Source organism: Homalodisca vitripennis, chromosome 3 (genome assembly GCF_021130785.1).
Source record: "Homalodisca vitripennis isolate AUS2020 chromosome 3, UT_GWSS_2.1, whole genome shotgun sequence".
Taxonomy (NCBI): Eukaryota; Metazoa; Arthropoda; class Insecta; order Hemiptera; family Cicadellidae; genus Homalodisca; species Homalodisca vitripennis.
This window is the reverse complement of record NC_060209.1, coordinates 95,573,807-95,601,731: the sequence shown is the minus strand read 5'-3', so window position 1 is coordinate 95,601,731 and position 27,925 is coordinate 95,573,807. Positions and strand designations below refer to the sequence as shown.

The following is a 27,925-nucleotide window of genomic DNA, read 5'->3' as shown; positions in this document are numbered from 1 at the left end:
GTCAATTCGAGTTCAGAGCTATAATTTTGTACACTCTTATCACATCAGGATCACACTCAAACATACACGCATCCTTAATCCATTTGCCAATTTTCCACCTACAGCGCCCAAGTCAATCTCCTGATTGGGTGATCTCCCAGTCAAATACTAAAAACTTGGTAACATTATAAAATGCTTGTGTTGTTAAAAAGCGCTTCAAACAAGTTTTTAGTATATTGGGTGTCACAGCATTCTTTATAAAATTGGGCAGCTTGTTGATGAAATGAACACCTGGGCAAATGCTCATAAACCACCGTTCTGTGTTTAGCAATCCGGTAGTTTCCTCTGCCCCTGGTCTCATACGAATGAATGTTTTGACCAGTTGTCATGGCACATTTAGACATACAGAACAGAGTTGTTTCGGAAATGTAGACTTGGCAGAGTCAACAGCCGAAATTTTTGAAGGTTTCTCTACAAGACTCTCTGAAATTCAAATGAGCCATTATTCGAATCGCTTGCTTCTGCAATTTGAACACTTTCATCAACTGGTTGTTTGCACAAGCACCCCACAATACCACTCCGTAGGTAAGCTTGACTTTGAGGAAGCTGTGCCAAAAACAAATTTGAGCGAGTCTTCAGACTCCAAAAAAGGCTGTCAGAATAATTGAAAAGTTAAATTACAAAGAGTCGTGCAGGGAATATTTTAGGGAGCTTGAATTTCTGACATTGCCCTGTCTCTACATATTTGATGTAATTAAGTATTGGGGATAAAAATGCACTTTGGTCTATGGCAGGGACATTCACTGATATGAGACAAGAGGCAGGGACAACTATCGAGCCTAACATCACAGGCTGACGCTGTCGTAGCATCTGCCACAACAAGTTGGTGTCAGACTAATCAATAAGCTCCCAAAAATTATAAAGAACTCCCAACAATGAAAACCAATTCAAAACTCACATAAAACCCCTATTGGTGCTTAGGGCATTTCATGATGAGCCGCTGGGATTTATGAGAGGCATAGGATCTGGGGTCAATGAGAGTGTGCTTAAGTAAATGTGTGGAAGTGTAAGTTTGGGTGCGTGTGTGAATGAATAACTATTTATGAATAATGATTTACTGATGTTTGCGATGAAATGTAAAATTGTAAAAATGCAATAAAATATGATTTGATTTTCTAAAGATCCATGACGGGAGTCGGGTCCCAGGGACTGCTCTCACACGCTAAGCATCTATCAACGTCTATCACATTAAAATATACACGTATATTACCTCAAATATAATGTTTTACCGTTTGGGTAGTACTCATCCATACATTAGAGTAAAAGAAAAATATTTTGTGTGTTAATGTGATAAAAAAAAATGGAGAAAAAACAGTTTTGTTTAAAATTAAAACTTTCTTCTCTTTAACTCACAATTATTCGAAAAGTAATGGCAGTAAAACAATTCTTATACAGCATTTGTTTATAGGTATCTTGAAGAACGAGATAATATAGGTGTACTCGTATATTTTTATGTAGTAAACGTTTAAAGTGAGATGTTTAAGCGTGTGAGAGAGTTCGTATGAGGGAAACACTTGATATAAGTTCTGTAGTTATTGATCCTGACATTAAGAGGACTAAAGGCAGGGCCACTCTGACCTGCCGCCGTGAGGCAAAGGCCAAAGCCCAAAAAAAAAAAAACGAGAGAGCAGAGTATTTAGGAGTAGTAAGAAGTTTAAATTTACTTCAAGGTATGTGGTTTCTGATGCTACTCCAGATGTCAGTCCTTACTCTGTATGTGGAGTTTGTCCGTGTTGCTCAGCACTATATTTCAAACCTGAGAAGAATACAGCGGGAAGATTCACTCTTTGTTGTTATGATTGTAAAATCAAACTTCCACCTCCTACTACACTTCAAGAAATGTAAAAGTTGTTCTATGGTAATAATGAAAGATTTTATAATTTCAGATACAACAATCGCTAATATAATAATAATGCAATGTCATTTGGTGCAAAAGTTACCACCTAACTATGGTCCTTATTCCTTTAGCATCCATGGCATGGTTTATCACAGAATTTATCGATTATATCCTGATGATTCCTTATGTACTTCATATGGTCAGTTATATATTCTTACTTTTGCCAAAGCTAATGAAATGAATTTGTCACATGATGCTAACAAAGGTTTGGCCAAATAGACAAAAACTTTGATCTGCTTAGTAAATTTAATCTTTATATCCGATCACACAAAACCATGCATAAAAAACTTAAAGGGAAAAAGCCCTTCTCACCGATAAATTTTGTTATGTGATTTTACCATGGACCGACCATCTGCAGATCAGCAATGTTATAATGATCCTCCTACTACTTTTAAAACTGTTTTGAAGGAGCAGATGCTACATACAAAAAATAGATTATAATAGTATGCATAGTGATTCTATGTGCTACGCTTTGATTTGGCCATGTGGTTAATCTGATTGGCACATAGATATGCCAATTTAAGGTGTACGTCAAACTAAAATACAAAAGACTTTTACTATGTGAGAATATGTTTGATATAGAATTGCAGACAGAGAAAATGGTGACTTCAATCCAGTAATAAATACTGGAAAACTCAAGAAACATTTTGTGGACTATTACTGCCATATTGAAGGAGATAGACTAAAGTACATCAAAAGGGAACAAACTAAATTGTGTGTAGAAACATATATAGGCTTAACAGATGCTTTACATGTAAGGCCTGAGCATGAAAAGTTGACACAAGTTTGGATTGTAGTTTTGCCTTCATCTTTTATTGAGAGTTCAAAAAATATGATGCAGAATTACCAAGATAGTATGGTCTTAGTGAGTGAGAAAGTTTGGCAAGCCAGATATTTTCATAACATTTACTTGCAATCCTACATGGTCTGAAATATCTGATAGTATCCATTCTTGGGAGACACCAAATAATAGGCCAGATATTGTGGTATGAGTTTTTCATGCTAAAGTGGAAGAATTGATACGACTAATTTGTAAAGAGGAGATCTTTGGAAGCTTCAAAGCGTTTTTGTACACTGTGGAATTCCAAAAATGTGAACAGCCCCACATTCACCAACTTTTAACATTGGAAGATACTTTTAAGTTTAGGAACACAGAAGACATTGACAACGTTGTATCTGCTGAAATTCCCAACCCTTCAAATAAAAAATTCTATGAATTAGTAAAAACTCATATGGTACATGGACCATCTCAATTCTTCGTGTGTTTGCATGCTAGTATGAAAATGCAAGAAAGATTTTCCAAAATCTTTCTCGACTAAACTCATTAATGGAGAGTGTTACTAATCAGTTCATTGTACCATATCATCAATTCCTCTTGCTATATTTCTGTGATCATATCAATGTGGAGATCTGTTCGAGTGTTCACTCTATCAAGTATGTCTGTAAAGGTCATGATTGCTGCAAGACAAAATTTAATTATAGACAAAATTCTCAACTTAATCCACAACAAAAACAATTGTACAAGTGTTTGCAGGGCATATTTTATAGATGGGCCAGGTGGTACTGTAAAAACATTTTTGTATAGATGTTTAATCCAGAATTGTATAATTTTAGGCATGCAAGTTATATCTGTAGCATGGGCTGGAATTGTGGCTATGTTACTTCCACATGGCCGTACAGTTTACAATCGGTTCAAATTACCACTAAAACTTACATAAACATTCTATATCCAGTTTAAAAGTTAATAGTAAAGAAGCCACCATAACTCGTTCTGCAAAGATAATCATCTGGGAGAGGCACCACCTATGGCTAACTAACAATCTTGAAATATTCCTTAATGTGTATTAATTGACAATTGAAAAATATAATGGATAACAATGTACCTTTCAGTGGGAAAATTATCATCTAGGAGATTTGCCAGTAGGTATTGCCAGTTGTACCTTAAGCACCTAGAGCTGCTACATTACAGAATTAAATGAACTAAATCAAGTCTATTGTCTCTTTTCAAAGTTTCTTAACTCATCAAAAATACGAGGGCTAATGCCAATCAATATGAATTTGCTAACTTCCTGCTTGACATTGGTAATTGTCAATACCCTACCAATGATCAGGTTTAGTGGAGTTGAAAATAAAATTGAGTTTAATAAAATATATGGTCAAAATTCATCATTCTCTCTTGATGCTTCTTACCTTTTAGCAATGCAATTCTGGAATTCTAGATCTCCTTCCAGGTTTATCCAGAACTTACACGAGAGTAAATACTTTAATAACTGAAGATGAGAGTGAACTGCTACAATTTCTTACTGAATTCTATCCCTCCCCCACTAGACTGCAGAGCAGCACAGGTCCATTAGTGGAAATATTAATATAAACTAACCTTTTAAAATATTGAGCATATAAAATACGAGGGGTATTAGAAAAATAAAGTTCCTATGCCGCCGAGGCAAAATGCAATATGTTGGGAGAAATCTGGCAACACTGTCTTACTCATCAGCTGTCCCTCTCTCTATCCATATCACTCACGCCTCGCTACGACCAACAGTGCCGGCCTAGCTGCCTTCGAAGATGGCATCCCTATTGTTGTTACCGCCAGATGCGAAATTCGTGCTGTGATACTTTTTTAAATGCAAAACCGATTTCACCTATTGAAATTCATTGTCAGTTAATCAAAGTTTATGGGGAAAACTGCATATCTTTTCAATACGTTCGGAAATGGTGTGGACAATTCAGTGAAGGCCGCATGGAAATTCACGATGAAAACCGAAGTGGACGGCCTTCAATTTCAGATGGAGTTGTTGAAAAAGTTAAGACAATATTGCTTGAAGATCGGCCATCCCCCCTACAGCCCAGACCTAGCCTCAAGTGATTATCACTTATTCCCAAAATTAAAGGAACACTTGGGTGGCCAATGCTTCAGTACTGATGATGAGGTCAAGGAAGAGGTTACTCGATTCCTCAAAGGATTGGTGGCAGAATTCTATAACATGGGGATAGAAAAGTTGGAGCATCGTCTACAAAAGTATTTAGACAGAAATAGTGATTATGTGGAAAAATAGCTTAACTTTTAAGTTTTAAATTGATGTATAACACTGTAGAAATATAGAGCTGTCCATTTTAAAAACTCATGGGAACTTTTTTTTTTAATACCCCTTGTAAGTTTTCATCTTTTAATATTATATACTGGTTATGAAATTTCTGTTCTGCTCTAGCAATACAAAACTACATTAGTAAATGTACCTGTGTCTTATTTTGTAAAATTCTACTGTTATTTTATGCTACTTCTATTTACTTTAATTTATTTTTTATTACATTACTTGTGTTATTTCCACATTTATTGAAACAGAATGTTTATCTAATGACAAATAAAGAATCATAAATTTTAGTTTGATAAGATACAAGGACATGAGGAGGGGCTGAATAATGCTTAACATGAGATTGGGCTCCCCTTAAAAACTTGTTTAGGGAAGTAAATACTTGTGTAAACAATCTTGCAACAAGGATCCTATTTACCCAACACTCTGATAAGTAAATACTCTTAATAAACTAGTATGTACAATTATTACCTACCTTATAAGATGAAGAAAGGTCTTGGTGTTTCAGATGGAAGCTTATAGGGTGTAGGTACATTGTAATTTATTATTTAATAACTTGCACTTGAACTTCCATACTAAAATGCAATATGAGCATAAAACACCAATTTATCCATTACATTGATGTTATGTATAATTAGTTTTGCTTTCAGTGATAAATCTGTAGTTTGGGATTTTACTGTTCACCGTACAACATTGGGTCTCCCTATACTGTTAGAGTACGAGGGGGTACCCAAAAAAACCGGAATTACTTTATAAAAATTATATACTATCAAATTTTTTACAATACGACCTTATCTCCTTCAAAATAATCTCCATTACAACTAATACACTTGTCCCAACGGTATTTCCATTGATCAAAACATTTTTTGTAGTCATCTTTAGAAATGGCTGCAAGCTCGAGCTTCGTTTTTTCTTAACCTCTTCAATGCTGTCAAATCGTTGACCTTTCAAGCCTCTTTTCATGTGTGGAAATAAAAAAAAGTCGCATGGAGCGAGGTCAGGCGAGTAAGGTGCGTGGGGCAGCGGAACCATGCCGTTTTTGGCTAAAAACTGCCTAACTGAGATGGCTGTGTGTGCCGGTGCGAGGAACAAATTTGGCAGCAACCCTTTTCAGTCCTAAATCTCCTGTTAAAATTCACTGAACCGAGCTCCAAGTTAACCCACTACTCTCTGATAGTTCCTCAATTGTCTGTCGACGGTCGGTGAGCACAAGTTCACGAATTTTCTCAACATTTTCGTCCGTTCGAGAGGTTGATGGACGTCCAGAACGAGGTTTGTCTTTAATCGACATTTTTAAATCGAGCGAACCACTCGTAGACCTGAGTTTTCCCCATAGCATCATCTTTGTAAGCTGTATTCAACATTAAAATAGTTTCTGCAGCATTTTTACTAAGTAAAAAACAAAATTTCACAGCTGCACGTTGTTCACTTAAACTTGCCATGACAAAAAAACGAAACAAGAACAAAACAGGGTTAGCGAAAACAGTCACTACGAACGAACAGAATGCACTAGGACAACGGAACTGGGGTCACTGAGCTCGCAATGGGTTGCGCGACACACGCCTAGCGGCAGGAATGTGTACTACACGCTGCCGGCTGCCAGCAATACAATTCCGGTTTTTTTTTGGTACCCCCTCGTATTTCAAGTCTTTCCTGAAACGATGAACAAAAACTTAAAATAGACCTGAATTTTAGTTATTAAGACTATCTTCACTCTCTGATAGATTCTAGACTTCCAATAATTTAAATTCTTTTGAAAATAAATGATTCACTATTTTTTAGAATAAAATCTTTGGTATGTTAGTCAGAGACACAGAATGTTGCTCAACTGTAAAAGTAGGTTTGTACACTTGTAACTGGCTGTACACATAGAGGCAGTAATGCTGTGCTATTAGCAATCTTTGTAAAATTTTGTTGGAGAGTTGGAAAGGTACGTGAAGAGGCTACAACAGATAAGAGCTCCAAGTATATTGTTATGAGATGATTGCATTAAAACATCACCATGTAATTTCGCTTTTATTCTGAGCAGCTTTCATGATATCAGGCTGTAATTAAAACAGTTGACTTTTTATATTTTACTGATTTTGTATCAAAATACTTCTTCAAACAATAGTTCTAAATGGGCAGAACTCTGGTAATAATACATTTCTTTTTCAACCAAATTCAGCACCATTACTACAAGCTCTTGTTGCTCAATCACTCTTTTTGGTCAGAACACTACTAATAACTAATATTTCAAACAAATTATTAGTACTACAAGATTTTGTTATTGAACTGTTCTTTTTGAGGTTATTACAACCTCCTAATAATTATGTTTGACCTCCAAAAGCATAACAACATTACTGTACTTTTCTGCTCATAAAATGTGGAATAATACACACACTATTGATTATATGGCTTTGCATATTATAGAGGTGGTACCTACTTCCCTCCTAATCCTGTTACTAAAGTAAACATAAATAATAGTTAAGTGATAAAATATATTTTATTTTTATGTCTTGTATTTTACTTTTATGTGTAGCTGGACCAAGAGTCTTGAATTAGTAAAACTTTTTCATTGGTTTTTCATGATGCAGTTGATTTTGCAAGAAAATGTATTTCATCTACTCCATTTATTGACACATAACAATCATACTGTCTTTTTGTACTTATTTTTAATTTTTGATAAAGAATTTACAATCACACAAATAAAATTCCTGATTGGTGTTTTCCAAATAGTCCATTGGCAGCTAATTTGGCAATAAAGTAAATAAATGCAAGAACAATTAGAAAATGACAATAAAAAACAATATAACATAATTTTTCTTTAATGTATACAAACACTACAACAAGTACAAGGTAAAAAAATAAAACTAAACAATCCACATTACATTTTTGTATAAAAATATTATAATCTAATATCGCTGTAAAGATTAAAAAAGTCATTTCACACAGAACTCTATATGCTTAACTAATAAATATTTACAAGGTTGCTTTGGGTGCTCATATAATACAACTAAATCATTAAAATAGAAATGTAAGTTAGTTACTGATAATATCTGTGTTGTCTTTTAATTATATTTAAAAATAAATGAGATCTATTGGTACTGATATAAAAATATACTAAATAGAAAGTAAAAGTCATAAATATAAAATAGCTGCTACATGTTAAACAATAAAATAGACAAAAACTCGAGAGCTTACAACTAAGAAACAACAAACAAAGACCATAAAAAATTACTTTACTGATAAACTCATGTTAAAAAAAGGAATAGTTACAATAGACAACTGTCTGGCACTTGTCATCAGGACAATCTCGTTTGATTACGATGCCACATTAAAAAAGTATGCATTACTACAAGAGCCATTTTTTTTTTCAATCTCCGATCTCACACCATGTGAGCCAGACTAGTGGCAGGTCCATGATGTGGGCAGTAGTCAACTGTGCATAATTCCTACTACAACATTCGCCGAGTTGCAATAGCTAGTTTGCGATGAGCTTCAGTCGCATAAACATGGCCGCCTCTATTGATTCTCCCACCAATGTGAATTATAGAGTTTCATTCATTTCCTGCAATCAGAAGGGATTAGCGGGGCAGAAACTCACCAGAGAATGTGCAATGTTTAAGGAGAAAACATTATGAATGATGTTGTTGTACGTAATGGTGTAGAAAGCCAAAGATATTAATTGACACTCTCAAAAATTGCTGAATGGCGTCAGCTGTACTACACCAGATATGTATCATAATACATCCTACCCCTTCATATCACACAGCCCCCTTCATATGAAAAGAAACCATTCTTGGACATAAACTCCACAATGCCCTTCCAGAGTCACTATGAAGTCTTTAATGGCAACAAGTTGAAGAAAAACCTTAACAACTGGCTCGCAGACGACCCTATATATGATATAGCACAATTCTTTGACTTGGTTCAACAGTGTCCATGAACGTTTATATGTTTTTATTCAACATGTATTATTTTTGTAGCTCTAGGACCTCTAGGAAATCATCTTTAAATCTTGATCAAATATTTTATAAACCTTAATTTTATTGAATTATTTTATATTGTTTATATAATGGTAAAAGTAAAATAAAAGCTCTTCAGTGTTATAGAAGAATTATTGATGTCTTTGAAACTGTATATGCAACTCTATATTATATTATAAAGTATATATATATCAATAATGTTTTTACTAATATTGTATGTGACGCAGTTACTGTTATTACCGAAAATGTAAATAAAGATTAACGACTATGACTATTTAGTTTGTTTATATCTGAATGAGAGGGTAGATTCCAATCATCGAAACGTAAGGTTCTATTTTTTTAACATATGATTCCAAATGTTCAAAATCTTTTAAATCATACATCATCAATAATAAACTGTAAACAAAACAGTCTGGTTAAAAACATAAAAATGGATTTTTTGCGTAAAACTCACCTTATTTCATTCTATAACTACAAACTTGGCCCAGTGAGTATTACACATTTTTTCAACTGAACTAAAACTGAATGGTGTTGGTTGAGAGGGAGGAGGGTAGGCACCTTTGACCTTATGCGTTTATTCTTTATCACAAAGTCGGATGTTTGTTCAAATTTTATTGAGCGAGTTTTCTTTAATTAATTTTACAATTAGTTTAAGTTTCATAGTTAATTCTTTTTAATAATAGCAGCTAAAGTGGCGAACTTCCACAGAAGGTTGACTTTATGGTTGATCTGCTTGTTTGAAGCCTCTATTAGGTTACTATTTTATGATGGTAAAAGTAAAATAAAAGCTCTTCAATGTTATAGAAGAATTCTTGATGACTTTAAAACTGTATACGCAACTCTATATTATATTATAAAGTATAAAGTGATATATACAGGGTGTTTCCTAAAGGTGTTCCGATATTGTGGTATTTTGTTCTAGACGTGAAAATGAGCATGAAAATGTTATCTCAGTTCAGTATTCCTTATCACAAGAACATGTTTTACTGTAATACAGTTTTTAAGTGAACATACCTGCAATTTTTGGTTAGGTTTTCATAAGTCATTGCCTAATAGTGGTTTTAGTTCTAATGCTGCCTATTCTTTTAATTATCTCCAATAATTTTTCTCCACACATAAAGGGTTGACATGTATATAGATATTTCTTTTAATGTCACTTAAATGTTTTCTTATTTCTTTTGCAATTATGTATAACAGACTAAGGTTATCCATTTTAAAGGTTTAACTAAGGTTCAATTTAACTTTCTTTAGTTATTCTTTTAGTACATCTTTGTCCGAGCACAAGCTCTCCTCTGCCAAACAAAGAGTATAGGGAGCTCCTTATTTGATAGATTTTATGATTAGATTCAAAATTTACGTATTGACAAGTGTATGTTTATTTTCTATAAACTGTTCTTTTAAGGATGTCTGTATCCCTTAGTACACACTCATCTAAAAAATTGTTTGTTTCCACCTTCATGATTAAGTGAATGGAGAGAGAAATTTTCTTCATGTGGGACAAAAATCATCTAGTTCAGTCCCTCCACCAGATAAGTCGACAATATTGTCATCTGTATACCTCCACAAAATCCTAGGTTTGAATATAGAAAGATGTTGGGAGAAATGGGCCATAGAGGAAATATCATTGCCATTGTCAGGAGGAGGAAGAGGTAAAGGCCTAGGGGCCAAAACATAGATAAAACATTGTCCTCATAAATTTCTGGATATCTTGTAATGTTTTAAGGAGTCTATAGCTGTGATATTTTGTACTTGTAATTTTAATGATTTTGTTCTCACTGTCTTACAATGATATCTGGACTATTTAGATAAAGATAGTTCTAAAATTTGTCATTGAATATGGTGCTATTCTTTTTATAAAAGGTACAATTTATGAATACATCTGATGATTAGATTTAATAAGATTATATTGTATGAAAATGGGGTCTTCATACACCCACCTGTGCCAAGTCAACACATCCCAGTACCATATACATCTACACACTATTCCTTCTTAGACCTGTACTCTTCGTATGTGTCCATCTGAGAACTGTCTAATCCAATTCCTGCTTTCAATGAAAAATCCTGACCAGGCTGAGTTCGACCGGTTTTTCTTCTATTACATAACATCTTTCCATTAAAGTTTCTTCCTATTCTCATATATTGAGGCAGCTGCCACCGGAATCACTTACTCTTGCTATTCTGTTCTTTTCCTATTCTTTTATTTTTTTTCCAAGCCAAAGTGAAACAGACTATGCCAAGTGCTGCATAACCAAGATAGTGCTTGATTTGTAAACTCTTGATACCAGGATATTTCCAGTTTAACATAACCTTCTCCAAGTACTGTAGGCAATTTATAGCATGACCGGTGACTTCGAGATGCGCCGTAGGCAAAGACGGAACTAAAGTGGTGGGGGGTGGAGCGGCTCAGTCTGTTGCCGTATTCAGCCTTGTGAACTTCGGTCAGCAGTCTTCTATACGTGCCGCCCTACAAACATTCGCTTGTGCCAATTCACGAGTTGTAATACAATTTGTGAATTAATTGCGTTGTGCTCATTACGTTTTACGCTCATACACGGTTAGTATATGATAAATTGAATTTTAATGGCTAACAAAGCGTAACAATTACAATTCTGAACTGTTGTCGTCGTTGGAGATCAAGAATAATATAAATTCCTACCCTTTCCCAATTTATGAGAACCCTTTCTTACCACCAGGTATCTCTACTGCGAACTCATTAAGAAGGGTGTGCTATGAACACAATTTCGGCAGAACATAATCATTGTTAAGATCACGTACATCCGGTCCCAATATTTCCAAGATTTCCTGTATTGAATTCCCCATCATAAAAGTCCGTCGCCGTAACTTCAAGAGTCTAGAAATGTTCAAATATTCTCAAGGTCTCCTATACTAAATTGCTCATCATAAAAGACCACCGTGGTAAGAACATAAGGGTCTAGAAATGTTGGCAAACACTACAATATTCGGCTCCCGCCACCACTATGAGCCGGGAGCCGAAAACTCTCAGTAGGGTTAGTAGCACCGTATTCACTCCCCTACTTTAGATTGTGCCCCCACGTGCTCAACTCCTCCACTCCTCACGCGCATCCCACCGGTCATGCTATAACTTCCCTAGAAGTACAGCGCTGCTTGGAAAGATCTCCAAAACTCATGGAAACACTTATGAGAAAACTGATGAAAAAAGGACTCGCAGTTCTCATAATGTGGATAAAAGTTCAGAAACGTAGATGAGGCAATAAAGGCTGAATACATCCCAAGAAAGCCTGATAAATTGGACCAAACAAAACATAAAAAAGGCTTTCTCGAGATCACGTGGCTTAGCCTAAATTGGCACTGCAGAAGATGATATAATTCTGGAGGATGACCAACGGAAGGATCTAAAAAAATTCAAAAGCTTAGGCTAGAGATCAAAAAGTTGAACGCGGTTGCCATGAAAAAATTCCATTGCTGTTGTGAAGTGACCAGAATGCTGGTCTTAACACCAATCTTCAGGGAAAATAATCTAACTTCTAAGGTTCAAGTAGAAAAGAGTTAAAAGAGAGCTATGTCAGATGGATTTATAATTGTATAAATCTTAGATAAAATAATAATCTCAAAGATAGCTTGCAAGAAATTGAAGACTTTTGATAGCAACAATGCAGTACAAAATTTGCCTTCTCACCTGTTAACTCTCTGAGAGCCAGCTACATGCTGAGAAGTGCACAGCTGAAATTGACGGTTTTACATACTTTTGTTTAGAAATTCACAATACATTTGTTCAATATATATTTGTGTAGTTTTTTATTTGAAATTAACACATTTCAGTTATCATATCCTGAAGAGGGTTTTGCAAAGGACTAAAATACCTCAAGGTAGTAATTGCGAGGGTAATATTTCGATACATCTTTAACAAATCCATATTTTAAAAACAAGCCTCTATATTTTACAACAATTTCATGAATAAAACTTATTAAAACCTGATAAAACAATTATGACAAAAACATAAAGCTATTTAAACGACCAAACTATAAAGCTATTGTTTTTATTTAACTTTGGTTCAACTACATACACCTAAGCTAACGTTGGCAATCTCACAGAGCCCACACAAGTGACCATTTTATACCTCACAAATGTTTCTCCCACAATCTCCTATAATCTGCTCAAATGTTTTATTACCAATTTCATGGTTTATAATGCAGAAAATGAATTTCATTATTAGTGGTAATTTTAATGACCTGGAATAATTTGCACATGATAGACAAATGCTTGCATAAAAAGGTCTATGACTAGATGATATGACCACATTCACTGCACGCATATATTCAAAAACAAAATTTACTTTAAGGACACACCATAAATGTAAATGATATCAAAATAAGTAATTTTTACTATAAATAACTAGAGTTAAATATTCTTAAATGTTTGTTATTAAAATTATTTACTGTTCAAATTATTATATCTTTGAACAGAAAACTGAAATGACAGATTTACTTATGAAAAACTACAGGTAGTACACAAAAAACAATAGAATAATTAAGAAATAAAACTGTGTTGTTTCTTAATTGTTACTATGAGATTAAAACACAAATAAAATTGTTAATTTTCATCCAGTTAATTTAGAGTGGTTAATATTAAATTGTTTCAAAAAATATTCAATCATATTTTAGAACATTCTTTTCACACAATATTTGTGTTTTAACTTTAAGTTGCATTTTGGCAAAAATAACAGAAAAACAAAAATTGAGCTAAGACTCACTTAAGACCTAAGATTCTACAAATAGCCTACTGAACATTATAAAACACTATAAAAGTACATCTTTGGTTTTTACAAACAGCTTGCATGTTAAAGTTAGCTTTTCTATTAAAATATATACGCATAATACACTAAAACTCTTAATAATAAAATAAAAGTGACAAATATGACATTTACACAGAGTTACAAATAAGCTTGTAAATATTTTTTATTGTATACTTTCATCACCAATCTCATATGTTTAAGGCACAATGTACGTTTAAAATATTGAAAAATATAAATACAAATACTGTAAATATATAAAGGACATATGAATAAATATTAAAAGTGTACACTAATACACAGGTGTTAAAAACATATATACTCAAGCAAAAGTCCATTGACAGAGCACATCTAGAGGTAGCTAAGTAACCTAAAACATGTTATACAATAATTTATTGTAACTTTTATCATGGTTTTGGTTTTAGCAACTTGAATAGTTGAGATGGTTGCATGGTTTTTCAATATTACCTGGATGAAAAATGTAGTAAACACAAAAACCTTTTACATTAGATTAAGCCTTAGAGTTTAAAAAAACTTCACTGAATGTTTACAAACCTGAATAGTCCTGAAAAATTCCAAAATTGTTGAGGGTGTATGAAAATTAAATCCATGGAACTCTTTTACCAGACACAACTTAAAAACAAGTATATTTTCTCAGCTATTCACCTTGCAGAGTTATCTCAACCACATGATACCTCAGATCCCACTAAAAACACATGGAGTCCAAAAATGTCAGTTTTACTTAGAAAAGAGAAATATGGTTTAAACTCATTCAGCTTCACTGTTTTTTATATACATGACAGCTATGTTATAGCTGTCTGACGTCCATCAGGTGTTGTACATACAACACTCTTGATAAGCTTTACATCAAATTTCAAGGAGTTTGTTACACGAAATTGCTATGTAGAAATTAGGTTACTATAAATTTAGTAGTAGATGGGTACTGAAAATCTTATAACAGAATTTCATAAAAATCAGCACATGCCAGCTTCATTGACATTTTTGGACATTTACAAAACGCTAGTACCACATTGCTTGAATGGAAAAATTACAGGAGATGAGACTTGGGTAAAACAAGTGAATAGGGAAACCAAATTGTATAGTGACTATGCTGAACAATAGTATTTTAGTGCTACTTTCAAATGTTTATAATAACATTTTTCTTGTACTTTTTTCTTTTTTTATATCAAAAGTTATCTACTTTCTGGATAGTGCTTGTATAGGAAGAAAGAGATTAAGTATAATTGCTTTTCATTTTCTGCTTTGTATTCTTGATGGAAGTGAGTAGGTTTTAATGGAAAAGACAAATTTTAAATAAATTTAATGTGGAAGTATGAAAAATGCCTTTTCCATTAAAATAATTGCTTTTTACATGAGAAACTAAACATTTGAAAATTAAAAATGTAGACTTCAGTAAATAACAAACAGTATACTTAGCCTCATGTCATACTGACTGAATTAAATGTATAACTAATTGTATTTAGTATGGGAAGTTGAAATCTTGTATGTTTCTATACTTCTAGGAAAATACACAATGGTCTCTTCCATACAGAAAGCTTTATTCATAAACGTCAACTTTAGAACAGGTGTCAAATACAAAATAATATATATACCAAGTAAAGGGATAAAACAGACACGGTATTTACAGTTCTGTTCTGTACCAGGAAGCACCATCAACATACTGGCTTTTTCTGGCACCAGGACGTGCAAGAATGCAAGGAAATTAGATTTTGAATTAGCATGCAAGAAATAGAGTGAATTACAACCTAATTGTTTCACAGTTGGTGACTTGACTTTATGCAAGGCACATACAATGCAAAGATAAGGAATTAATTGATGCTTCAGGAACAAACTCTAAGGTAAAAGGAATATATGTGCAGAAATGATCTTCATTTTCATGTACTGGGAATAGATTTATCCCAGATATAGGACAATGTGGAAGCAGGATTGCAATCTAGAGTTAAGATGTGCGTCTTGAAATCAGACAATAAAAAAAAATTAAAATCAAGAGTTACAATTCTTAAGCTTTTTGATCCATGAAACTCTTAAAAACAAACTTTAAACTAAAGCAATTATGAGGAAAATATTTAGACTTTCCTATTTATGACCCAAACAATTAAAGTATTAGTTTTCATTTTTGTACAATAGCTTCGTGCAAAGGCAGTGGAGTCAGTAACATATGTATGTATCTATCCTTCATACATATATAGATTTTAAAGTAATTAATTACTTGTTTAGTAAAGCTCTATTATAAATATCTCATTACTAGTAAAGCTCTATTATAAATATAACTAAACTCTCAAACTAAAAAAATAAAAATATTAAAAAGCAAATGATGTGGCTGGGGTCAGTACTGAGGCTGAGGCTGAGGCTGTTGTGCACTGTTCAGCATGAACTTGTGGTAGATGTTGATGTGCGCGCGTAGACTGTACTTGTTCTTGAAGAGTTTGTTGCACAGCATGCAGTAAGCGGGGTTGTACTCATCCGTGTGTCGGATACGCATGTGCTTCAGCAGGTTGGACTTGTTGCTGATGATCTTCGGACAGAGGGGACACGGTTGGGCACTCATCTGGCCCCCTGCAACACTCACCACTATATTCCACATTCGTGGCAAACGTAACTATATCAAATAAATAAAACCTTCAATTTGAAAAACAAATTACTTGTCTGTAAATATAAAATTGTTATAGATATTAAGAAAGTTGGAAATGGATTAGAAAATGTAACTTATAGTTATCACCAAAAGATTACCTCATTAATACACAATATTATTGTTGGTTTTGAATTACTTGTTTATTTCTAACTTAAAAATGAAAAAGGTAAATAAAAACAGATTAAAGTAATGAGCAGTGTACTCGATATAAATGAGTCCCTCATTTTATGTCATAAAACCATATTTCCAAATGAAAAAATATCCAACACGTGATGGCTGAAAATGTTAACTATCTCAAAATAAACTTGACCATTATCCAACAATGACCGAAAGTGGTTTGATATGGATATGTGAAGAAATGTAGAGAAAATAAGGGCAAAGGACTTTGAAATGATTTATTGGAGAAAATTGTAAAGTGAAAACATTATATTTTAACTTATGACTATTTATACATGAAAATAAACAGAAAAGGGAGGATGTTGAACTGTTGTGTGACATAACTAAATAGACATATGACTTTCAATCTGCAGATATTTAAAACTGCAGAATTAACACCTTAAGTAGTTGACCAAATATAACTAATCTTTATCTTTGCATTGTTGAAATACTGCTTTTTTCTAGATAATTTTATGCAATTTAGGTCGCATGTATTTATTATAATCTATTTCACTGTGTTGGTTATTAATTTATGTAATAATAATACATAACAATGCCTACTTATAAATCTACTTGTTTAAAGAAACACCCACATTTTTAAATTAAAAAGAATTACCCACAAATTTTTCGATCCACATAAATGAGTATGCATTTTGTTTTAAAATATCTTTTGTATACTGAATATACCGACAAGTCTGAAGTATTTTTAGTGAGTCCTTACGTCTTAAATTAAAACATAAATAACAAGAACATGTTCTCAACATTTGTGCAATTGTTTCAATAAAGTAATCTCATAGTAAATGGGATTTCATTATTTTTGTTACTATTTACATACAATTTTATGAAAATGCTTTCGTATTACTTAACATCATGTATTGTAGACATGATGTTAAGTAATACGATTCAATGATCCCTTATATAGAATTCTTACGATTATTTCCTTTTCTATCTTCTTCAAATGCTGTTATAAAAAAAATAAAAATACAGTTTAAACAAATTCTGACAGACAGTGAATTATTGAATTCCATCCCAACTTCTGCCAGTGTATTAAAAATTATTACAAGGGTCACTCTGAAAGTTTTAAGATTTCAGCAAACAGTGCATAATGCAATAATCAATTTTATCTGATTGCCTGAACGCCAGTCAGTCCCTGACAGCTACTTGGGTTCATCAGTGTACTTGTGTCATCTGTTCGGAAAGTTCAATTTAGTGAAGCCATGGAGTTTTCAAGAGAACATTTTCAGGCTATAATTTTATATAATTTTAAAGCCAGTTTTGTCTCAAGAAGAAATGCCAAACATCTCAAAATTGTCTTTTGTTCTGAAGCACCATCCCGTGCCACTGTTTTTAGATGGTATTTGGAGCTTTGAAAAGACCATAATTTGTATTGAAAATTCACGAAACTCGCTTTCTGCCACCACTCAAGAAAACGTTCATGAGGTGCTTACTATAATTCAAGAGGACAGACACTGCACTTAATTAATGATTGAGGCTTTCCTAGAGATTAAATCTGCAGCAGTGCGAATAGTCTTGCATGACATTTTAAAAGTCAGAAAAATTGTTTCTCGAGGAGTAACTCTCAAATTGACACATGATCAAAAATCTGAGTGTGTGAGAATCAGCCAACAGACCCTCTAACTGATCAATAATGGTGATCATTGGATTATTCCTAAAATAGTCACTGGTGATGAGATGTATTTATGACCATTTTTGACGTCAACTCGAGGATGTATAGGTGTTTGAAGATGAGCCATCCTCAAGAAACAACAATCGGTAGAAAGTAATGTAAGCTGTTTTCTTCAGGAATACGGGACTAGTGAACGCTATTAAGCTGGAGGAACAAAGTCACACAAGGGTCACAGAAAGTTAGTTCACTGCATAATATTTGCCAGAAGTTCTTCATGACTTGAACAAAAAGGGTTTAATTTTAGACCATAACAATGTCTCTTCCCATCTACTACAATAACTTTCAAGATTTTGACCAAAAATAGCATCAAAATAATGTAATACTCCCCTTATTCACCCAATTTGATATGTGAAACTTCTGGTTATTTTTGTATCTGACAAAACATTTGCATGGTCGTCACTTTTCTTAGAAATTCGAAATTGATTACGAGATTCTTAAATATTTTGACCCCATTCCAAGGTTGGATGATTTTGATGGGTGGAAAATTCAACATTAAAAGTACATTGACAACGAAGAGGATAACTTTGAACACGCCTAATGTTTGGTAAGTCAAGGAAAACTCTTCTTATATCTCAAAACTTTAAGAGTGACCCTCTTACAATGGCCACCTTCTAACTTTACTAATATTGAACAGGAAATCATGGTGTCACCAAAAACAGCTGCTTGTAAATTTATTCAGAAAACGTCCTTCAGTACTAATAATTCTGCCAGCCAACCATTCTATGCAACTTAACCATTAATAAAAAGGTCAAATTAATTACAAAAATATTTGCCCTCAATACACAATCAACAATTGTAAATGTGTGGGCTCTAGTCTAGCGAAGCAGTGTCCCGCATATTAGTGAGGTTAATGTTGTACAGTGTTAGTAAGCGGATTAGATGACCGACCGCCTGCCCGCCCTCTTGCAGCAACCACCCCCGTTGCCATGCCAACTCACTCAGAAGCAGTTAATTAAATCAGACTTACACGATTTGGTGCACTTCCTTTTTCTTCTTCTTCAGTTTTTATAAAAATATATAACTTTTAAATAAATTCTTTATTTTACTCAAAACTAAAAGTGGTTTGCAGTTAGATTGACAGACAGGTAACAACGCTTGCAGGTATATGTCTGTTCAAATTACATGTATTTGTTGTTTAATCTGAACAGTTACAAAATCCAATATAAGAGATTGTCTATTCACATTTAACCATTCTCACTTGGCACATTTCTTTATATTCTTCTGAGTGGCAAAACGATTGGGAGTAAGCAACCAAATGAGTTTCAACAAAAATAATTTAATTACATCAATTATAATAATGGAGTCCTTCTTACTGAAATTGCAGCAGTGAGGAGCTGTGCCTTGTTTGAAACTTTAGTATAACTTAACCAAGTTGTTTTTATTTAATGAAATAGATAAAACCATAATTAGAAATTGTGCAGCCTTTAGTAAAACAGTAATTATTAAGAAAAATATAATTATCTAAAATTTTTAGTTGAGTTAGCTTTTGTAAATTTGATTTATGATATTAATTTGTTTGTCCAAGTTAAGAGCAAAATTACAATTTTTAGCCATCAATCAAATACAATAATGACTTGATGCACTAAATACTAAAGTGTTAATTTCTTTCTTTTACCCTGAAATAATATTATATAAAGTTACTCAATGAGATATTTTTTAATATTACTGTATTTAAACTTAAAATTATAAGATCTTAAAACATTAGTAAATTTTATAATGTAAACCAATTAAAAATAGAATAAAATCTCATTAATATACCTGTCTGTTAATCAACTGCCTCAATAAGTACTTCAGGGAAAAATAAAAACAGATCAAAGCAAAATTTTGAAATATATTAAAAACAATTGAGATACAAGAAATGAATGGATGGATCGTCACCATCTGACTTTGTGCTTCTCCCACATGTGAACTTTGTACTGTTCTCGCTGGACGAATGAGCGCGGGCACAAGTAACAACACAGTCTATTGGTGAGGTCAGAATGCATTAATCGTACATGATATTTGAGAGCAGATTGGTTGGAATATTTTTGTCCACAATGGGGGCAGTTGCCGCACTGAGCCAGGTGGGAACCTGTCAACAGTCACCACACAATCATTGTTCATCTCATCCCAATCCTGATACAATTCGGTTTAGTGTAACATTTCATGTTTTATTACAGCTATTCTACTTTCAAAATAGACAGTTTCCTTTTGTACCAAATACAAGACAAGAATAATTTTGTTAACAGACCTATATTATAACATAGAAGACAATTTTAAGTGTCGAATGGTACACATTACCAGTTTTTTTCTTCAAATATTTACTTACTAGTTATTCCGAGCTCTCTTAGCAAGCAGGTTAGCCTTGGCCTATTAGAATAAAGCTACTCTTGATCATTGACTGACACTAAAATTTGAAATCTAGAATTTGGATAAGCCCTGGATTTAAATCACCAGAAAAATAAAAATATCCAGTGAATAAAATTCTAAAGCTGGAAAATTCCTAAGAAAGAGATTATGTGGGAGCTTGACTAACACCTTTTGGAAACTGAGGTAGATAGTATCAATCTGACCTCATTACTCATAGACAGGCTGCAACTAACAGTGATAAGATCGTGACTATCCACAGGACCTCTCATGAAGCTGTGCTGATGTTGACAGATAAGATAGCAGTCTCTGATAAACAACATTTACAACATTTTTTGTAGAAAACCTACAATAGAAGTGGTCCCAAATTAAAGAGTTCAAAGGCTTATTTAAATATACGTGACTACTGTTAAATATCTGCCAAATAGAAGGAAACTACCCTATCAATAAACTCCATCGGAACAATGATACCAGATGTACCTTTCATAAAGAATCCAGAATATTGTTAATACCACAGGTGTAAGTGAGTTTCTAGGTTTTTGATGACAGACCAGATAAAGTCAACCATGTGTGAGGAATGTCACTTGAATGAAATACATTCACCATTTAAGGTTCATCTCGCCGTACTCTTCATCAAAAGATTGATATATGGACGCAAAGTACCCTCTAGATTCATACATTAATGTTGACAGCTGGAAATTGGAGGAGAATCTTCCAGAAGGTATAACAGAATCACGGATATGTGTCGTTTAAATGTTTGGACTGTTATGTATGTTTAAATATTCTGCCCCTGAAGGAGATTACAGATTTCAGTCATGCTTCTTTTATTTTGATATTTATGGAGACAAATATCTGCAATTCTGTAATTCAATCATAGTCAATTATGTACATTAAATCTAGAAGTTGATCAGTCTAACACTTATCACTTTCAATTTCTATAATGCTGTTTTACACATTGATCAAAATCTTTTACCACTCTCCTCAGATCAGAATAAACAGTGTAGTCATCCGTAACTTTTGACCACTTAAACTTTCTGAAGCTAGAACACTTCTGCTTAACAGAGTGATCCGAGATAGCAGGAAACTTGAAACTTGTTCTTCTTTTAAGGAAAAATTATTCATATTAAATGCAATAAACACTGAATAAAATGTCTCAGATGAAATATCGTGTAACAGCGACAGAAGCATATCACTCCAGCTGTAAGATGTAAGCTGGTTGTATAAATCTAAATAACTATCAGATGGATTGTATAGCTAGTTTTTCAAGCAACTGACACCATGGGTTGCAGTTGCAGTGAACACTTTGTTTGTTTAACTCTACACAAACTTTTAGGTTGATAAAATACACACTCAAAAGTATAAAAGTTATTACTTTATTACATCCAGAGATATTATGGCAGTACGTTGTTAAAACCTCAATAAGAATGTACAACAAAATCAACAAAATAATTAATACTATATAACAATGAATAAAATCAACACTGAAGTGTTACACAAGTATTACAATAGAAATAACAACTGAATAATAGTACTTAATAACACAGAATAGATAACCTTGTTAGTAATAATTACTTAGGAACATAAATTACTCAATTTATTACGTCCTGTCTACAATGTACATAGCAAATTTCTATAAATTTTCTAAGATATCATAAAAAGAAGGCTAAAATATAAATGAAAAACTTTAAATATTATCAGAAAATAAGGGTATGTGTCATTTACATGACTGTAATGTGTTACAAATTTCCGACTACATGTACATTGAATTTTAATAAGAGACTGATATCACAGTTTAATATTAACAGCAGAAAACTAGAAAAGTGAACAGAATAGGAGTTATAGAAAAAGCTATTATTGGCTTTGTTATACAGTATTTTCAAATATTGGTAGTTAACGTTGTGTAACTGACTTAATAGCAGTCACGTGTTTGGCAATGATATTGAATCAGAACTTTTGAGAAAGTGCATAGTCTATAGCTCACATGTTGCTTTTAAGATCCATAAAACTTGTACAAGTGTAGTTATTGAAAGTTATAATCTGTTAATTATAATTCATTGGCGTATCACTTGTTTACCTGGCTTACAAACATAAATTGCATTATGGTGCAGTATCGTAATTTAGTTTTGTGGTTATACTTATGACCACAAAACCATAGTGCCAGTGTGTAAGTTAGAAAATAAAACTAGTGTTATTGAAATTTCAGTTATAAATATTATTTTAACTCTAGTTCTAAACTTTACTTTTCATTTAGACTTGCTTAATTACAAAAGTTTATTATACATATTTGTGGCAATTTACAAACAAAAGTTATATACCACAAGATACGTTTTATATGTATTTATATTTTTACAATGAAAATCATTTCAAACATACAAATATTTTGTTTTTAAAATGTTATGCACCACATAACATTTCTACTTGTAACTTTTGTATTATTTGGCATAATGCAACAAATCTTACATTTTTAGAATCTACTTAAAATTTGCAATCTAATGGTTGTTTCAGATTTTTGTTTTTCTCAAAATTAGTACAATTTTAAAGCATAGCCCCCTATTTTTCAACTTTTTAGTATACAAACATAACAAACAACACAAATCAATGTATGTTTTATAAATATTTTGACAAAGTAAAATTCTACATTTTTCTGAAATCAACGGTATCAAATGATGCATATTAATTTAAATTTTTAGTAATTTTATACATACTCTTACAAAACAATAAAAAATGACTGACAATATGATTCACAAATGATTGTCACAAAGAAGGGTTAATTTATAATTTATATTCAGTATTGATTTTCTAATAAAAAACATTATTCTGGATACAAATGATAGACACAACTAACTAGCTCGCCCTCTTAAAATAATTGAAATAAGCTGGATATCACGGTTCAAGTTGGTTATTGTTGACAAGGCAGAAGTACACCACGTCTCATAACAGGCTTCACTGAACTTGCATACAAAATTACAAATCTATAATTGATTTCATTCTAGAGATGTCCTACGGATAGATAGACAGACAGAAAGACAATTGTACAAAAAAAAGTTGACACGAAAATGATACATCATAAAACTCATTCTTATAGAAATTAAAGTACAAGCAAAATTTAAAGTTTACATATGAAATCTTTCACCACATATCTTGTAGCCACATGATACATCCAGATTTTTGTTAATTAAATTGGGTTTCATATCAGTGTTTAAGTAATATCGGTCTACACACCAAGTCACTATAAAATTATGTATGTGTTGGGATAGTTAGGCTACAGGTTTTATATGTCACATGTTTAAATCTTTTATAGGTGTGTTGAGTTTGCTTACATATTTATTTATTCTTCTATTTTATTGTTATCATTATGGTAGTCATAAGAGACCAATGTAAAAATATTCGCAAACACTCAGCCAAGCCTGATGGAATGACATGCACCAACATGAACTCAGTGTTTCTCATGTAGAAATGAAGCTTCATGCACAATTGTAAGTCCATAAGGTCAGTTCCTTTTCGAGGTATTGTGTGAACAGACAGACAGATATGAAATGTTCAGCCCCACGAGTGATAGGCTTTGCTAAAGCTCAGCCAATAAACAAGAAGTTTAGAAATCCAAAATTGGATCCTTAAGGCATTTCTGAATTGGCAACAAAGATCTTAGAATAAACTTAACCAAATCTTATTCTGAAAGTCTTCTCTAAGACATAGGATTTGATCTAGCTAATGAGATCTAAAAGCTGGAAGAACAGACATGATGACATTGTTGCTCATCTGCAAAACTAGCCACTGATAAAAACTGTTTGAGCAAATCTTTCATAAAATTGGATAGAGATAACCCTATGACATATAACACTTTTGAATATTTTAATATAATGATCTACAACATAATACAATCGAAACAAGATGGCTGCTCATGTCAGTTACACATTCTTTCTCATGTATGTGTGTGAGTAATGGGTGGACACTCTACGTCAAATTTACTTATAGGCAATCAAATATTTTTTGAAAGAAGTTATTAGTAACAATATTAAACATTTCAGACCTTGAAAATTGTGGGAATTTCTGATGCGAGTTTGTCTGATGTTTCTGATATTGTTTGAAGTGAAGTGCCTGGTTGGCAAATTTCTTCATTAACTTTTGTGTCAAGTCTTCATTCATGACAGTAGGCCATCCAGGTCTTTCTTCATCATGAAAGATTGTCCTTCTTTCATTAAAAAGCCTACACCATTTTTGCACATTTCCATCGTTCATTACATCCTCACCATAAACTACAACAAGCTGTTGTTGGTGAATTTCAGCAAGAAAAAATTAACCGAAGCGCACTTCACATCGGCGGGATTAATGATTGACATGGTGACAAACAAAGCAGTATAACTACACAACCAACACTGGCAGGCACGTGAAACGTAATGACAGCGTAGTGGGGAACTGGTTAAGAGTGGCTGAACTTGAACGGACGTCACGTGACAGGGTGTGTGGGCTCAATACACAATCGGTTCTTACTTAAAAAATGACCCACGTACAGTATGGTGAAATCCTAAAAGTTCACAACTCCAACAAAAGATTCTAAAAGCTAATTTAAGCTATTACCTCATTATCATTATTAAGTATTACAATGAAACTAAAAAGCAACACTTTTAGAATACATTCTCATCTCTTCCTTATGGATCATTAGAAAACCACATATAAACGTCCAATTTTTCTTGTTAAAAAATTTTGACATCTAATATTTTAGTTTGCAACATTTATTACCAGAGGACAAGAGGGTGTTAAGGTTTGAGCTTTTATTTTTTGAAACAGAAAATCTGCAACAATTCTGTTGTACATTTCAGTCCTGTAACTTTGGTTCGTTTTTGTAAGTCAACATTTTATAAACTTCTGCAGCATTTTAGTTACATATTTTAGTCCTTCATTGTCAAAAATAAACATAAAACAAATATCTACTAACATAACACATATACGAGGGGGTACCAAAAAAAAAACCGGAATTGTATTGCTGGCAGCCGGCAGCGTGTAGTACACATTCCTGCCGCTAGGCGTGTGTCGCGCAACTCATTGCGAGCTCAGTGACCCCAGTTCCGTTGTCCTAGTGCATTCTGTTCGTTCGTAGTGACTGTTTTCGCTAACCCTGTTTTGTTCTTGTTTCGATTTTTGTCATGGCAAGTTTAAGTGAACAACGTGCAGCTGTGAAATTTTGTTTTTTACTTGGTAAAAATGTTTCAGAAACCATTTTAATGTTGAATACAGCTTACAAAGATGATGCTATGGGGAAAAACTCAGGTCTACGAGTGGTTCGCTCAATTTAAAAATGGCGACATGTCGATTGAAGACAAACCTCGTTCTGGACGTCCATCAACCTCTCGAACGGACGAAAATGTTGAGAAAATTCGTGAACTTGTGCTCACCGACCGTCGACAGACATTTGAGGAACTATCAGAGAGTAGTGGGTTAACTTGGAGCTCGGTTCAGCGAAAAGTTCGCCAGAAAAGACCCGATTTGTGGCAGACTGGAGACTGGTTCTTCCACCACGACAACGCACCGGCACACACAGCCATCTCAGTTAGGCAGTTTTTAGCCAAAAACGGCATGGTTCAATCAATCAATCAATCAATCAATAAATCTTTATTTACATTTTCGTCAAGAAAAGTAATGGCGTCAATTACATAGAATGTTATAATACAATGGTGTCAGGTACCCCCTCGTACTTAGTAAGAATAAATCACATTCTCATAAACCTATGACAAAGACCTTGAAAATTTATATTTAGAATTTTCTGTGATATTCCTTGTTTTACTTCAATTGATTGAGTATTTACCACACACTCTTCCCCAACTCTCCTTGTAACATGAAAACTTTAAAAGAAGAAAATAGAACTGTAGGATATATTGTTTATTTCTTTGAACTGCCTTTCAAAATATTGCACATTTTTTAGAGTTAACAATCCCTTACAATTGGAAATGAAAAAGATACAAATAAGACATTTTAATGAACATCACAAATGTAAAATTATTTACAATGAAAAACACTTTAACATGATATTCTTGTTAAATAAAATGTTTGATCGTTTTTATAATCAAAGAAACAGCAGGATTTCAAATTTGTAAATGTATTTTGCCTAACAGTAATTAAGGGAAATAAGCATTTTCTCGTAATTCAATTATATATAGATAAAATAAGATTTTAAACCAAATCAACCATAATAATCCACCTAGGCACTTACGGAACTACATGTGGAACCAGTTTGATACAAAAGTTACTAAAATAGTGATTGTTCCCATAATCTAGAGTAAACATAGGTTGTAATAATTTAATTCACTAATCACAATTATCATTTGAGAAGGAGGAGGGAGGCAACTGTCCAGTATAACTAACACTCAGGAATTTGAGCGGTTCAGCAATTAAGGAAAACCCACTTATTGGTTCCAATGAATTTATTGTTTTCCTTACATTATAAAAGTACCCATGTAAAGGTTTTTTAATGTAATAAGTGAAATGCTTCCAAGACATCTTCAGGTAAAAGAAAAAGTTTGATAGAGCCTATCCAGAGGCTAAGTAAAGACCTGGATATCTTTCTCTCATTCCTTATGTAGGAAAAATCAATTTTTAAGCATGATTGGCACATATGAATCTTATTCATTTATTTATCTTATCTTATTGTTATTTGCAATGCCATGTAGGCATTAAGGCTTTGTGTATGCCCAATTACTTCTACGAAAATGTGAAGTTACAATATTGATATGCCATGTTCTTCTCAAAATCTATAATTTCCTTTGTGTTGCATTGACAGAAACAATATATTAAAAAAAACACAAAATGTACCATTTATGAACTCTTAAAATACCAGTTAATTCACGTTTTGTTTAAATTCTTTTTTAGTTCTGACTTTCTATAAAAATTGAAACTTCTACTCAGTATCATAATGTTTTATTTTGTAAAAAGCACATTAATACACTAAGCAAATTAAAAAAGGATTATGTTAATTAATTGCACAGTAAAAATTGATCAGGAATGCAACACAGGTACCAGCTACACAATCAGTAACTTATGGAATATTATTTAAAATCTGTTGTATACATGTTTAGTTATGAACATAGTGCTCATACATAATAATGGTTCATGTAAATGTGTATTTTTTACATACATCAGGAATTGTTATTGATGGCAGTGAAAGGATTAAACTTATCAAAAGAGGATTAACCCTCCAAGTGCTGATTAAATCTTTCTAAGTGCTAAGCCATTTTTGCAACCTCATGCATACCTGCAGATTTTGTTCTATCCTATTTAGTTTTAAACTAGCACACCTTACTATTACACATCATTGTTTTCAG

The 27,925-nt window shown here is 33.0% G+C and overlaps 1 protein-coding gene across 4 annotated transcripts in view; it reads right to left on the bottom strand.

Moving 5' to 3' along the window:
- Nucleotides 1-27,925, bottom strand: part of LOC124357194 (protein tramtrack, beta isoform-like) — a 79,522-nt gene that overhangs the window by 9,579 nt on the left and 42,018 nt on the right. The window contains exon 7 of one of the 4 annotated variants that reach the window (XM_046808729.1): nucleotides 13,916-16,344. The exons of 1 other annotated variant lie outside the window; for it this stretch is intronic. In XM_046808729.1, the coding sequence (XP_046664685.1) occupies nucleotides 16,115-16,344 (230 nt within the window). In that variant the 3' untranslated portion in view covers nucleotides 13,916-16,114. Of the gene's footprint in view, nucleotides 1-13,915; nucleotides 16,345-20,074; nucleotides 20,335-27,925 lie in introns of those variants that run through there. 2 more of the 4 variants (XM_046808730.1, XM_046808728.1) reach the window with 2 other exon arrangements.